At 41.1% G+C, this 15693-nt stretch overlaps 2 protein-coding genes across 2 annotated transcripts in view; one reads left to right on the forward strand and one right to left on the reverse strand.

Annotated features, from left to right (window-relative positions):
- Positions 1 to 3302, forward strand: part of RIF1 (replication timing regulatory factor 1) — a 38539-nt gene extending 35237 nt beyond the window's left edge. Inside the window, exons 33-35 of the mRNA XM_055717938.1 lie at positions 634 to 787; positions 1076 to 1184; positions 2128 to 3302. Coding sequence (XP_055573913.1) covers positions 634 to 787; positions 1076 to 1184; positions 2128 to 2348 — 484 coding nt within the window. The 3' untranslated portion in view covers positions 2349 to 3302. The remainder of the gene's footprint in view (positions 1 to 633; positions 788 to 1075; positions 1185 to 2127) is intronic.
- Positions 3303 to 4169: 867 nt separating this feature from the next.
- NEB (nebulin) overlaps positions 4170 to 15693 on the reverse strand; it is a 131364-nt gene continuing 119840 nt past the window's right edge. Inside the window, exons 132-145 of the mRNA XM_055718430.1 lie at positions 15553 to 15645; positions 14257 to 14349; positions 13343 to 13435; positions 11947 to 12039; positions 11355 to 11447; positions 10319 to 10411; positions 9931 to 10023; positions 9559 to 9651; positions 8354 to 8461; positions 7846 to 8029; positions 7257 to 7349; positions 6052 to 6198; positions 5664 to 5773; positions 4170 to 5061 (exon numbers count right to left, since the gene is read on the reverse strand). Coding sequence (XP_055574405.1) covers positions 4888 to 5061; positions 5664 to 5773; positions 6052 to 6198; positions 7257 to 7349; positions 7846 to 8029; positions 8354 to 8461; positions 9559 to 9651; positions 9931 to 10023; positions 10319 to 10411; positions 11355 to 11447; positions 11947 to 12039; positions 13343 to 13435; positions 14257 to 14349; positions 15553 to 15645 — 1560 coding nt within the window. The 3' untranslated portion in view covers positions 4170 to 4887. The remainder of the gene's footprint in view (positions 5062 to 5663; positions 5774 to 6051; positions 6199 to 7256; positions 7350 to 7845; positions 8030 to 8353; positions 8462 to 9558; positions 9652 to 9930; positions 10024 to 10318; positions 10412 to 11354; positions 11448 to 11946; positions 12040 to 13342; positions 13436 to 14256; positions 14350 to 15552; positions 15646 to 15693) is intronic.

The following is a 15693-nucleotide window of genomic DNA, read 5'->3' on the forward strand; positions in this document are numbered from 1 at the left end:
GTTAGAGACACCTTTTGCCAAATTGTTTTTAAAAGGAGGGAGGTTGGTTTGATGGGGGGGAGAGGTAACTACTTTGTAATGACTCATGTTGTCTTTTTTGTAAGACAATGAAAAGCTTGTGCCCAGGAGCGTGGGGGGCGTGCTCCGTGCTCCATTTCTGCGTGGCAGAGGCTTTTCTTAATGCTTGGTGACAAGCAGTTGGGGCTTTCTGTGAAAGGTGAAGGCGCCTTTCTATTGAAGGTGAACCGGGATTTTGAAAAAAATCAACATTTCAAGTACAAAGGCTGGGTGCTGAGCTAGTTCAGTTTTCGATCTGAATTTTGACAACCTGTCGCAACAAACCGTAGCAGTGTAGTGGGAGCTTCTCAGAATGGCCTTTTGCAGTGTGCTCAGCTCCTCTTCCACTCACACCACATACGAGTGGCCTTTCGAATGCCACTCTCTGATGGCTCTAGGATGAACTGCAGAGAGGTCTGCTTACGCAGATAGAACGTAATGTGTATTTTGTTTTTTCCTTCGCTTATGTGCATGTGAATGGGCGTTCATGTAAGATTTCTGTGTGCTCCACCGTGCCAGGCAGAAAAGACGTGAATTCTGGCACTAAACCCCATTTTTCTTTCTCCCCTGCTGCAGCGCCAGGGGCTTGGGGCAGCTCATTCGAGCAAGGAACATTAAGACAGTGGGTGATCTGAGTACTTTGACAGCATCAGAAGTCAAAACTCTTCCCATCCGCTCTCCGAAAGTTTCCAATGTTAAAAAAGCTCTTAAAGGATATCATGGGCAACAGGTAATGTTTCATTTTAGTACCTCAAAAGCCAGTGTTAGCCTAATGAACTGCTAACATCCGTGATGAGGAGTAATGGGGGGGAGAATACATTAGAGAAAGCACTTAGAGCATGGTCTCTACCTGTCACAGTAACGTGGGGAATTCAAGGTTCAGGTGACTTAGTTACAGTATTATTAATGGGAATAATGATTGTATTTATGATGAGGTTAAAACATGTCCCACCATATAATCTTTTTTTTTTTTTCTCTCTGGAAATGCATGTCTTGTTCTCTCCTAAAAAACCTTCAGGTAAGATCTCGAGGATTTGAGGAAATAGAAGCACTTGAAGATGCAGAAAAGCCCATGAATAATGTAGAGGATAAATCTCTTCCTGTAGATGAAGAAAAATTTGCAACAGGTAACCTATTGCCAGCTTTTCGCTTAGGCTGTGGCTGTCTCTGCTGTGTGGTGCTTTCATTCTCTCCTAATGGGAACACTTGATTTTTTTTTTTTTTTTTTTTTTTTTTGGAGAGTGTTAATAGCTACCTTCGGCACATCAGCCGGGTGCTTGACTTAGCCACTTTATGAAGCCCTGTAGCAATGGCTTTCTAGAACTTTTCTGTTATATATTTTGAGGGAGAGGTGCTGGTTTTCACTAAACGAGCTTGCATAAGCATGCAAAGAACAAATTGAGCGGGGTTGTAAGTACTTAATTCTCTGAATCTCGGCCGGGTATGTCTCCTGGGCTGTTTAATACCGCAGCAAGTGCTGTGGCTCTGGGCGTGCACGGAAACAGGCAGGGTGGAGCGGGGTTAGTTCAGCGGTGCCTCATCCTGAGGGGGTGGGCAGGAGAGGGACAATTCCCTGGATCCCTGTTTGGGATGTAGGTGCCTAGACTTTCATTTGCATTCCCCCATGCGCTTTTGGAGTGTGGCCTGATGGCTCAAACAGAGGGATCCGTCCGTGTTCTTCCTACGAGATCCTTCAAGTGTTGGGTTAACTGGAGAACGAAGAACTGGGCAGTACCTTCTCTGCAGCTGTCCACCTAAAGGTTGGGCTGTGGGGAAGCATGTCTTGAGGGACACTGGCAGTATCTGAATAGGATCAAATACTTTTGTTTCTGTCCTTAGTTTCATTATATTTGGTCATGATTGTACAATAAAAGTCACCTTAAAGACGGGTAGCACGGAGTCGGGAGGGCTGCCCTTGTCAGCAGCTCTCATGTTGTGTGAAACAAATACTTCGTACTCGAATATGTTCCTTTGTACAAAAGAAGCTGTAACGTTCCACGGCAGCGTAATTGTGCTTAGATTTGAATCCAGACATGCAGACAGTGCTGCCCTGCTTCCCTTCCTTTCCAGATTTCATTGAGCCTGTTGTTACGAATACAGATGACCAGCCCCCAGCAGATCTTCTGAGCCAGATTGATGCGCTCGCTGCTCAGCTGACCTCCGAAGATCTTCACGGCTACTCAGGAAGCCAGCTTTTTGAGATGCAAGAAAAACTTGTCGGCATGACAAACTGTATCATGAAAAACCTGCAGTCCCGCTGGAAATCGCCTCCCCATGAAAGTTCTGATTAGTTGTTTATCCTTTCTAAGTAAGGAGAATTTTGTTACAGTTTTCCCCAAAACCTGCTTTTCTTGCTAGTGAATTACTTTTTAAACTGCATAAACCGTAGAAGATTTTTTTTAACACTTATATGACCAAAATGTATCATGTTTGGGATTTGTTGGTTTGTTTTTTTTCCTTGGGTTTGTTTTGTTGTTCTTATTTGCAGGATCACTTACTCCCCGATAGATGTATTTGTATTGTATTGCTATGCATATTTCTTTCAGGTCATGAAAGAAAACTTGATAAAAGTTGTGCAATAGCAAAGATGTGAAACCAAACCAACATAGTTAAATTATTTTTTCAAATTTGAAGTGTTCTTACTGCTGCAAACTCTTAGTATTTGGTAAGAGATCGATCTCACGGCTCTGTGCGTCTGCTGCCCCTGTTTCTCTGCTTTTAAGCTGCTGAAACCTCTGACAGGCAGTGGCTCTCCCTTCAGCACCGTTTTATACCGAGATAAACTGAGCTTAATTTCTTTACGGCACCAACGGCCCAGCAACCTGGTATTTTGACAACGTGGATGACATCTATTTTTGCATGTATTTTTGTAAGAATTGCACAAAGAAGCGGGTAATGGGATGTACCCTTACAGGCAGAAGACTGCAGAACTTCTCAGGCTTTTCCCTGTGTTTGTTGTTGGCAGCAGTTCTCCTTCTGTGGAGGAGACTCTCTTTGGAGAAATGAATGGATTTGACAAGAGCCCTTTGTATATTATGTACAGACTTATCACAGTAAATTTTGGTTAATAATTTATGATTTTGACTTCTAATTGCATGGAATGCATTGCTGCTTCTCGGAGACCTTCAGAGAGAGTTCTTGGGTTTTACTCTGGGAATCTTAATTTGTATGTATTGTACTGTAGCTATCACATTTTGATTTTAGAACTTAAATGCAGACAAATAAAACAGCAGATAGTTCCCAAACGTATTAGTGTGACTGTGGTTTGGTGGTTTGGGGTTTGGTTTTCTTTTTTCCCCCTTCAGATCTGTCCAGCTCTAACCTCAGCATTGGTTTGGATCCACCAGGCTGGGAAGACCTTGCAGGGTCATCGCTGCTGCCTTGAGATAGGAGCAGCCCCTGAAGGAGGTGGTGGTATCTTGGCAGCAAGGCGCCGGGGAGCCTTTGCCCTGTTCACGTGTCTCATGAAGAAAGTGACCGGGACAAAGAGGTGTCTCGCAGCTGTAATGTGAGCAGTGCCAGTGATGAGTTGTCTGTAGATTTTCTTGCTTTCCTGAAAATGTTATTTTGGTTCCAAATCTGCCGCCTTAGCCATGTTCAACTCTTGCATCCAGTGACCTGTACAGATAAGGATGTTCCGTACGCACCTTGAAGGGGCGCTAATTAGCACCTTGGTCTAACCAACACCCACCCCTCAGTGCTGGCAGCCTGCGCTAAGGACGGACGTTTCCCTTTCAAGTTGGTTTGTACCTCACGACGTGCTGTGAATTCCCTTGGAACAAAGGCCTGTGGAGGTAAAGTTGCAGCTCCTTCTGCAGTTGACTTTGGTTTTAATCTTTCGTCTGTCTTGGACACAGTGTGAAGTGATCATTTGCATCATTCTTTCTTGGAGACTGGCTGGTACCAGATGCTTGAAGCAAATAACCACAGTGCTCGGGGATGAAGTAATACGTGTGGTTCACTCCCAGCCCCTCGGAGCTTGCCTGCGGTGGTGGCCGTTGCAGCCTCCTCACCTGCGCTCCTTCCCTGTCTCAGTGCAGTTTTCTGAACAAAGTCGGTTTCTTGGGAGATTGATTCCTGCTCTTCAGCATGAGTGAACACATCAAACATACTGCAGAAACATTAGCTTTATTTAGTCACTAATTGACAAGTAATAACGTCTTTTGACCCCAGAACAGCTGCATGAAAAACAGGCAGAAGAGCTGAGCAAGCAGGAGAGGCCTTGGGGTTTGGGTTTGTTTCCCTCCCCCGCAGCCTAAAGATGGTTTGAGATAGTAAGCTTAAATGTTGCTTGTACAAAGAAGAAGTGAATACATTCAAACAGTGTAGAATAGCCCAGAAAAATAGTCTGTGACAGAATGAGTAAATACCTGGTAGTCATAGTCTTAAGTACATGTAGAGAATTTTGGAGATGCTGAACTGGATTGCAGTTCTAGCCAAGTGAAATGTTGTGATGGTGTGTGATGTTGAAGTGTTTGAAAGTCCAGGCAATGGGTTTGGGTTTTGGTTGGGTTTTTTTTGTTTGGTTGGTTGGTTGGTTTTTTTACAGTGGAAGAAACACAGTTCTTATGAACAAGGCCTAGTAGTGTGCTTATAGGTGGTTTTCAAAAATGTTTTGAAAGGATGTTTTAAGAGTATTTTGCTCTGCAGTTATTTTTTTATTTTTTTATTTTTTTTTTTCCCACATGGTTTATAAGGCACTATCAGCACGGGAGACAATAAGGCACTTTGGAAAAAATGTTACAAATGCTTCTTGTAGCCTTTACATTTTGAGAGGTGCCAGCGTGCCTCTGCCGTGCAGATAGGCGTTGTGGGAAGATGGCCTTTGGTTTAGACAGCTTCTACGTAGTTGGCTGGCAGCATGCCAGTCTTGCCGGTTCTCTGGACGGTCCCATACATCCAGCCTTCATCGATTGCTTGTACGTTTACAATTGTGTCACCGTCTTTGAAGGAAACCTCATCGGCATCAGCTGCCATGTAGTCATACATGGCCCGGTAGGTCTTCTGTTGGTTTTAAAAAAGAAGACGCAATTACAGCCCTGCTGTCGGCACTGAAGCCACGGCTGTTGCTGAGAATCGGTGCAAGAGCTGGCTCTGGCCAAGTTATCTCGGCTCGTGTCCGTGCTCTAAAAGCACTGCTGAGGGCACTGCCTGCCTGGCCTTTGAAATCTGGGTTTAGAAGACAAAATGTTTCTTCCCAATAACTACCCTTGTCACCCAAGTACCACTACCTCAGGTCACAGCCTGCGTAGTTCAGTGATGCTGAAGCTGAACAAAATGTTTTCAGAGAGTATTTGAGCAGTACCAGCTCACTCCAGCGGTATCTCAGAGGGGAGGCGATGGTACGTCCCGGCCTAGGCCTGCTCTGAGCCTCGCTCTCAAGAGTAGGAAGGAAGCATTAATTCAAGCTTTCAGGAACAAACAGGTAAGGCTCTGTCCCACCCCGGGAATCTGTTACACCTTCACCCGGTCCAGTACCAAGCCTCAGCCCAGCCCATAACCAGGCATGCCAGTTACAGGCTCGAATGCTGGATGAGCAGCATCTGGAGCGTGCACCTGCAGCGGGCTGGGGACTGTGTGGCGTACAACCGATCTGTGTTACTTACACCAGCAGTAGACGGGTGAGAAGGAACCGATGATACTGTAGTTTGCTGGGTGGCAACAGACGATGACCGTTGTTGTGGTAACTCGATGGTTTTAGCATGTTTGTAGCCCACTGCAAAGGGAAAATATATTTCGTATTGCTTATGATGGAATTGGCAATAGGGTTAGAGTTGCTCTGAATAAAGATAACGGGCTGTGTCATCAGGTGGCTCAGACCTGCCTTTTACCAACTAAAATACGATTTTACATCTGTTAAGTCTGTAACGCGATGTTTTGCAGGTGTAATGTGCTTTTTCCTGGCTAGAGGAACTCCTGAGCCCTGCCAGATCCAGAGTCTGGATACAATTTGTCGTCTTATGTGAGTCAGTGGCATGTTTGTTCTCCTCGTACCTGTTGCAGTTGTGGCAAAGAAGCCCCCGTTGCTGTAATAGGACAGGTGTCCGCCGTCCGAGGGTTCTGATTTTTCATCGCCGCCACCAGTGAGGCTCAAGGCACTGGCAGAGCGGGAGTGCTCCCGGCTGCGGCGCTGGGCTTGGACTGTCGGGAGAAAGCAGTGGGAACCAATGTATGTCCTTGTGGTGTAAGGAGATGCACACATAAAAATACACTTCTATATACATTTAGATGTATATGTACACCCACACACATGTATAGATTACTTTTTATATATACACACATAATACATATGAGTGTGTGTACATGTTCCGTAAAAATCACCAAAGCTCTCTGCTGTTATCATCAAACCCGCAGAAATTGTGCTTATATTGAGTAGAAGACTGGCATGGGCCGCGTGCAAACTGAGCAGAATGGGTTACTGTATCGTACAAGGTTTATGGAAAAAAGCTGGTGAATTAATCACAGTCTGTTTTTAGGGTTTGATGGTATTTGCCAGTGCTTTTCAAGAGTATTCTATCAACACCATGCTGAAGCTCTCCTGAGACACAGCTGTTATGTCCCTGTTACCTTTAACAGTTGGAATGTTTTTCTTTCTCCAGCCTCCTTCCCTTTAGTGCTAGCTACTTCCACAATTTTTATACCAATTATCCCATGCTTTCCTTTGTCCCAAGACTTGTTTTCTGTCATTTCAGGAGGCTTCCCTTCTCAAACAATTAGCAGGAAAGGAGTTTAAAAAAAAAAAAAAAAGGTAACTGAGGAATAGTTTACTTTTAACTCTGATTTTTAGAGTTATTTAAAAAGGAAGCACATGTTACCGGTAAGCAACTGTATCGTATAAACCTGTGTTAGATCACTTGTATATAATAGATTAACAATATATTGTTTGAGAAATGGCTGTATTAAGCATCCAGTGTATTTATGTAGCTAGCATAAATGTAGCTCTGCTGGTGAGGAGGAGCAATAGGAAATTTCTCCTCTAGTTACCATTAATTCTCCCCAGAACCGTGTTCCTGTGTAACTTTGGAAATCTCAGCTCTGATTAACACAGTGGCTGAAGTCAGCCCGTGGGACTTTGCTTGCATTCCTGTGGAGGTAGAGTGCCAAGCTGTACTTTAGCGGCCCCAAGCTGCCAGTTTTACTGATTGAATTTGCACAAGTATAAAACTTTTTGCACAAATAGTACAGCCGATGGAACCAACCAGAGATCATATGTAAGCTTCTGGACTGAATATTGTCTTCTGCCGGGTCATATTCAAAGACTGAGCCGGGATTAGTGCGCCACACGCGAAGACCTGTAAGAGAAAGAGCGGTTTTTGAGGCCAAGCTGTAGCTCAAGCAGCTGTTGGAGAGCTTGAGCAGCACACACCTGCGCTGAGCAGGAGGAAAGGCGCTTCAGAAAAGGGCAAGTGGCATTTCATAACTTTGTGGTTCTCAATTTTACAGCGCAGATTAGGATTTTTTAAATTTTTTTTAATTTTTTTGTAATTTAATCTACATTAAGTGAGTTAAGGTATTTCTCTAATATAGATCAAGTTAAAGACATAAGTAAGAAATGTAAATCTAGCTTTATGTTATAAAGTTGGGCAGAATGGGACAGGCAGACCACAGATGATTCACTGCTGCTATACGAGAATATTTTCAAGATGGACTTTGATAAAGATACCATGTCCAAGTAATGATAAATTTGAGTTGATATGGCTGAGCTTAAATAAAACAACTCATCCAGGTCAGCTTGTGTTTTGTGTAAATGAAATACTCAAGTAATTCTAAAACCTGGGTTCTGCTCACCTGTGAGAGTCTCTTGATCCTGGTCCACGCGCTTTCGCTCCATTTCTACTACTCGCCTTTGAATGCCCCTATAGCTAATGTCACTGAAGTCCTGCATGTTCTTTTTCACGCGTTCTGTAATGGGGTCGGTAACAACCGGTGTGAAACTACCTTTGGTTTTCTCAAAATCTTCATGGTATTTCACCTGCAATTTAAAATGGGATGTCTGTTCTCTCTACCTTACCTGAGTAATTTTGATTCCTGCTTACCTCAGGTGCCTTTCTAGGAGAGCAGCGCACCGCTGTTCGGAACTTTTGCTTTCTCGAGTCGAAGGAAGAGTGAGAGAGCCTAACCCCAAACTTGCCTTTCCTGCAGTCGCTCCTGCCTTTAGCATTTAAGACTCTGGGTAACCAAACTCTGTATGTGTACGTTGTCCTTGAGCTGCCAACCCCAGAATGTCTTGGGAACAAGGTTATGTTTTTACTTAAATCACTTGCCAAGGTAAAAATACATCTAGAAATGCTCTTACCGTAGAGATGTGTTTCTGGGTCTCTCGTACACGCCGCATTTCAGGTGTATCCAGTACATACGCAGCTTTGCCTTGTACTTGTTTTCGGAAACTATCTGAGTAAAGGACCTGCCAGGTGAGAACAAGGAAGTGAGCGCAGGGCACAAAACTACCTCTGTGGTGTGAGGAGTGAGCTGCACCGAAGCAACCTGGCAAAAAGAAGGTGGGGGGACTGCAGACAAAAAGGTAGCGGGAGCTGTGTTGGTGAATCACATTAGAACGCAAAGAAAATTTTTTTTTCATAATTATATGGACAGCTCTGGACTTGATCCCAGACATTCCTTTTCTTAACTTAAAGAGCCTTACCTTTTTTGAACCTTGTAACACCAGGTAGAGATAATGCAGCAGCAATGCTCTAGGTAATATTTTCATATATTTGACATGCACCTCACTGACTTCAGTGAAGTTATCAGGGTGAAACAAACAACATAATTAGAGCTGTGTTTTTCATTGAAATACTACAATTGTTGCTGGGTTTGTAGGGTTTCTTTTTTGAGCAATAACAGTTGCGTCATGCATCTGTAAACATTTGCAGAGATTGTATCACTGGATTTATTGAGCAAGTCATGACAACATTTAAGGCTAGGTTGGACGAGGCTCTGAGCTACCTCACCTAGTCAAAGGTGTCCCTGCTCATTGTGGGGGGTTGGGCTAGATGGTCCTTGAAGGTCCGTTCTAGCCCAAACCATTCTGTGATCCTACAATCTGTTCTATGTGTAAATATTTACAGGAAGGCGTATGTCAGGATTTACCTCTAGAGTAACAGGCTGGCAAAGAAGGGCCCTCAAGATCTGTCATGGTTTTAAACAGAATGTCAGAAATCACATAAAAGGCAAAGAATTATTGTTCTTCAGTAACAGTATGTCATACAGTGTGAGACCAGTGAAAACAGAAGAGACCTGAAGACAACAGATGTTATTTGAAACCCAACTGTTGTTTAGAAAAAAACCCAACCAAACCAAAGCAGTTAATCACACAGGAAGAAATACTCAGTTGCAGCAGATACTACTTGCTTTTTACTAAAGGATTTGATTTTAGTGTAGTTATTTCATACTTCCAAACAAGGTAGCTAGGTTAACAGCTGCGCTGTTGATCTGAGTAAGGATTTCAGGGATTGAAATGTTACTTTTTAATATATTTTCATTTATTGGCTAAATAGAACATACCGAGCTGATGTTTTCTTGATTGCGTTTAGCTCTCTCCATCTCTGGAGTCATAGGCGTTGGTGTGCCTTTTGCCAGATGTTCCTTGTATAAAACCTACAGTGTACAAAAAGGTGTCCACAAATCAGACCGGAATAATTCCTAGCTCATTCTGTAAATGGTGTTACTGTTTAAGCATACTCATCACTGCAGGGGTAGAAAGATCTTGGGAAATAAAGCATCTAAGAAGTTATTTGCTAGAGCAAAAGGTAAAAATCAAAGGGAAGAATAGGCAAAAAGAAGGAAAACTGGGAAAATAAGGCTAAATTAGAAGTGGAGGTTTTGTTTGAAACAGTTATTTTTAAGGTAAGGTGGTTGTCTTTCTTCTTTCAGTACCGAGCTAATGTGTTCTTGATTGCGTTTGACTCTCTCCATCTCTGGAGTGACCGGTGTGGGGGTTGCCTTCCCTAAGCCTTCTTTGTATACAACCTACAGATCACAAAGTAACTCAAAGTCACAAACGTACAAATTAAAAACTGTAATGTTACTGGTTTTAGAGTAAACATCATTCATTAGGAAAGAAAAAAAAAGTCAGAGGAAAAAATAGTATAAAAAAGTTAATTGACAAAAAAAAAAGTCTTTTACATACTTTAGTTTTATGAGAGGACTTTCTATGTTTGAGGGGAAAAATTAGAGGGTTAAATAAAACCAGGCAGATTTAAGTTATGAAAAACAAAAAAAAAAAGTGCTCTATCATAGCCCCTTTACTTCTTCCAGACAATACCGAGCTAATGTGTTCTTGATTCCGTTTGACTCTCTCCATCTCTGGAGTGACAGGTGTGGGGGTTGCTCGCCCCAAGTTTTCTTTGTACAACACCTGTGGGATACAGAAGATGTATCCGGTATCTTAAAACCCTCCCAAAATCAAAAGGATTTGAACACACACGATTACTTTGTTATCAAATTTCAAAAAAGTCACAACTGATTATGGTATGCAGCACTGCACAAAAGCAAACATCTACTGCTGTAAGGAAGGGTAAGAAAAAGAAACTGTAAAAGGAAAGCTTGTTATTTTTGTGATTAACAAAGAGGGGCTCTATCCAGCTACGGCTGTGGCGATGGCTTCATAGGTTCTAGGAAGCTGCCTGTGGCCCCAGAGAACTATTTAGGAAATGATTTATCTGCTGTTTTATCTGTATTTGAAGCAATTTGTGACCTTTTTCAGAGGGAGGAGGGAGTTCTGTTGCCACACTGACATGGGGCAGCCACATAAAGAAGGGTGTTGAGGTTGGGTGACTGGTATCGTGGCACCATCACACCTACGCATCTCCCCAGTCCATGAGGCCACCTACAAGCTCTTGCGACTACACTACCTGGAGTAGGAAGGGTCTCATTCCTTTTGTGTTGTTCTGTTTAAGGCACCCTAAGTCACCTGGCACAGCAGTGCAATCTCAGGTGGGTCAGAGAGGTGGATTTTTGGGGGTGGGGTGGCTGGGTTTCTTGTTTGTTTTTTGCTAAATTCAAATATCCCTGAAAAAACAATGGAAGCACAGAGAAAGGAACCTGAGTCTCTTCACCAAAGGATGCAAAGCTCTTAATATTGTCTGGATAGAGCCCACAGGTACACAAACTGAGCTGCAGAAAAGACCTACATTTCTGGTTCAGACTGTTAACACTACAGTAATTTTAGGAGTGATTAATTTGCAGAAACAAATATATCTATTTTTTACATTAAAATCAACTTTCAGTATGTAGTTAGGATGTTACTTTATTAAGATATAAGCATGAAGGAAAAAAGAAACATATCTATTTTAAGGTACCGAGCTAATGATTTCTTGATTGCGTTTGACTCTCTCCATCTCTGGAGTGATTGGTGTTGGGGTCACTTTCCCCACATTTTCTTTGTACAAAACCTACAGGATACAAGGGAGTATCCAGATGTCATTAAAAAAGGCACCATGAATAAGAAAAAACAAAAACACAACCAAACCCCCCCCCCCAGACCAACATACAATGTAGCTTTTGAATCATTACACTTAGAAAGGGTTAGATTTAGTGCACAGCGCTGCTCCCAAAAGAAGCAACAGGAGCTTTGCCATTAATGTACTAAGGTGCAGAAATGGCCCCCGGATGGAATCCACTCTGCATAAAAGCAACTTGATGTAAGAAAGGGTTAAAAAAAATTGCAGAGAAACAATATCCATCCAAAAAAAGTCAAACCTAGTTCTAGTAAAATCCTGCTTCAGGCAGTGTTAAATGATACTATGGTTTGTTTGCAAGCTCAGAAGGTAGGAGGTTTATGCTTCTTGGCAAATTCATTTTAAAAAGTTAGAAAGCACAGATTACTAAACTGCTACAGTTACGTTAAACACTTCATTCAGATCTTTAGGAACTGTTTCCTGTTAAAAATACCGAGCTAATGATTTCTTGATTGCGTTTGACTCTTTCCATCTCGGGAGTGACAGGTGTTGGGGTTGCTTTCCCTATGTTTTCTTTATACAACACCTATGAGACATAAGAAAGGAGCCAAAGAAAGCAAAAATGAACAAAAAGCTATCCATAGATAAACTAAAAGCCAAAAGCATTTTTTTCCTTGTATTTATTTTCCCAGAGTTTAGGTATTTTATATATATATATATATTTTTAAAGAAGGTACTTAGCAATATTTATCTAGAGAATTAGTGGTTGGCATACTGACTTTTTAACTACAGGATCACTCGTAATAAATAGTGTAAGTACTACATAAATGAGACCACAAAAATACCATGTGAAGGGGCTGAGAATCAGTATGAAAATTATATTAAAAAAAAAAAGAAAAGAAAATGAGTGGAGTTTAAGTGTTTTTAGGATTAGAATAGGGCATTAAAATCACTCAAAACCCAATAAAAGCTGTAACAAGTTAAAGTCACCACTGTAAATCATAGTAAGACACGATTAAGAAGTAACCACTTCAGTAAGCTGCTTTAGAGCTACAGTCCCCATTATTTTGGAACAAGCATTACAATCTCCATGTATTAAAACTGTTAAAATGATTTTTTTAATGGCGTTAAAGGGAACTCTTTTTCTTATCAAAGTACCGAGCTACAGATTTCTTGATTGCGTTTGACCCTCTCCATCTCTGGAGTGATAGGAGTGGGGGTTCCAGTCCCCACGCTCTCTTTGTACAACACCTGTGTAGTAACAAGAAGCATCCAGAAACATAATCACAACTCAAGAATAATTACAGCCAACAGGAAGGCAAATAGTTGAGTCTGCTGGAGCTCAGTCTGCTCTAACGTGCCCTGAAAGCCACCCTGGATGCAGTGAACACTGGATTGCCCCCACGAGGGTGTGAAGGCAAAGAAGTCTATAGTTTTATTGTAGCAGGTGCGACAAATCCAACACAGAAACTTCTTACATCAAATAGATTTTCAGGGTGGAGAAGAGCTTTTAGGCTACCACTGAAGCCTGCTTAGAAAGTCAGACCTTCCCTCTTCTGTGATAACAGCATTCAAACAGGAAACCAATAGGATTAAAAAAACCCAAAAACAACCAACCAAGCAACAACAACAAAAAACGGGCATAAAAGAAAAAGGAAGTTGGAAAAGGGAGCAAGAGGGTTAAAAAAATATTTAGGATAATGTAAATAATTACATATATGAAGAAGTGGTAGGTCAGTAACATTGGAAAATACAGTATAGTGAAGAAAGGATGTTTTTGTAAGTTGATTACATGGGCATAAGGAGTGGAATTGTTCATTTTTAATAAAGGTTAAAAAGTTCCGTTTAAGTGGAGTTAAAGGGAATACTGCTTTTCCTCCACAAAATACCGAGCTAATGTGTTCTTGATTGCGTTTGACTCTCTCAACCTCAGGAGTGACAGGTATTGGGGTTCCTGTCCCCAGATCCTCTTTGTACAACACCTGTGGGGTAACATGGCTGTAATAAGAAGAAGAAAAAAAAAAGGGGGGGCGAACAAGCAAACAACAGTAACCCGCAGCTTGCTGAGAAAACAGACTGAATGTTTTTCAAAGTCGCTCCAAGCCAAAGCTTGGAATAAAAGAGAAAAGTTAAAATGCTTCTCAAAACTACGTAGCTAAACACAAATTCTCTGCAATGGCTTTTGGCAGAAAACTGGAATACCTTCTCCAGTTGCTTCTTGGAAGCTATATAGAAAAACTGTCTATGCAACAGTAGACTGTTAAAGACTTCCTAAAGGCAGAAAATATAAAATACAATACAGAAGGGACAAAGAAATCAATTCTGTTTCATTTACCCATTCCATCAACATCACAGCAGGTTACACTGGCATGTATTAGAGCACTGTTACACTGCGGCCACAGCCACAGATTTGTGTCAGGCACTGAATAGTTTAGATCTCATACATAAAGTAAGTGAAATCAGGGGGGAAAAAACCACCACACGAAATTAAGGATTATTGTGACTAAGAAAAGGAAAACAGGGTGTTTTTTAAAAGAAAAAAAAAAAAGAAAAATATATATTTTCTCAAAAGAAGACTCAAAAGAAAGGTGGAATTAAAAGTTATTATTAAGATGAAGTAATAAAAAAGAGGAACAAGAATCATGTAAGTAACAATTATGGAGGGAAAAAATCTCAAAGGGACCAGGGTATTATTTTGTGTGTAAGTTGATTATAGGGGAACAAGAATTTTTTTGGTGTGCGTGTTAAAAGTATATTAAAATAGATTAAAAGGGAATTTTCTGCTTTTCAAATTTAAAAATACCGAGCTAAAGTTTTCTTGATTGCGTTTAACTCTTTCAATCTCAGGAGTGACAGGTGTTGGGGTTCCTGTCCCCAGATCCTCTTTGTACAACACCTGTGGGGTAACATGGCTGTATTAAGAAAAGAAAAAAGGAACAAGCAAACAACAGTAACACTCTGTTTGCTGAGAGAACACTCAGAACATGACAGATGTTTTCCTGAGATGCCCTGAATTAACATAGGAATTAAAAAAAAATCCATGAAAATAAAAAACTCATTTAAACCTCTGCAGATAAACACTAATACACCAGTGTGACTTGTGACTTATACCAGCCTGCTAGAATACCTTCCTGACTTGCTTAATGGCTTCCCAAGGTGGACATTTAAAACTGATGAGTGTTCAGAAGATTAAAGTCTTACATAAACTACAATGAAGTATATTACTGTCTTTTCACCAGCAGCGAGGTAAACTTTTTCTTGATTGTACTGGAGTCATTGGAAGACCAGGTCCTAACGCGCCTTCCTAGAAGTTTTTCTGTACACACACCCTCAGCGAAGAGTCATCCATTTTGAGTGAGACACTACTTACTGTCCAGAGTTTGTCACCAAAGAGTCTAGCTTGCTTATTACAGAAGGACACAGAGACACGACCATAACAAAGGCATATATGTGAAAATGGTACCTGAGAAATGATAATTACTAGTGCTCTCCTGTCTTATGTGACACTTTCCTCCCCCCTGAGAAACATGCTTATGCTACTAAATTTTTTTACCCTGCAGACCTGTGCTACCAACATATCTAGAGCTGTGCAACAATATTAAAGACTTCCTAAAGGAAGAAGGCATCAAATATAATGCAGAAGGATTAAATAAATCAATTCTGTTTCATTTACCCATTCCATAAACATCACAGCAGGTTACACTGGTGTGTATCAGAGCACTCTTACCCTGAGGTCACTTCCACAGATTTGTGTCAGGCACTAAATTAGTTTTTATATGAGGTAAAACCAGGAAAAAAACCAACAACCAAAGACTGAAGTGGTTAACAAAAGGAAAAACAGATATTAAAGAAGAAAAAAAAAATGTTTGGAGTCAAAAGAAAGACAGAAACAGGGAATCTGAAAGTTATCATTAGTAAGATGATCTAATCAAAACAAAGTAAGTAACAATTATGGAGGAAAAACGTCAAAATGTGGGGAACAGGGTATTCTTTTTTGTGTAAATTGATTACAGGGAAATACAAAAGTATTTTCTTGGTGTTAAAATCATTTTAAAATAGATTAAAAGGGAAATGGCTGCTTTTCAAATTAAAAAAATACCGAGCTAAAGTTTTCTTGATTGCGTTTGACTCTTTCAATCTCAGGAGTGACAGGTGTTGGGGTTCCTGTCCCCAGATCCTCTTTGTATAACACCTATATGGTAACATGGGAGTTTAAAAAAAGTTAAGAACAAAAAAAATT

This window comes from Falco cherrug, chromosome 8 (genome assembly GCF_023634085.1).
Source record: "Falco cherrug isolate bFalChe1 chromosome 8, bFalChe1.pri, whole genome shotgun sequence".
Lineage (NCBI taxonomy): Eukaryota > Metazoa > Chordata > Aves > Falconiformes > Falconidae > Falco > Falco cherrug.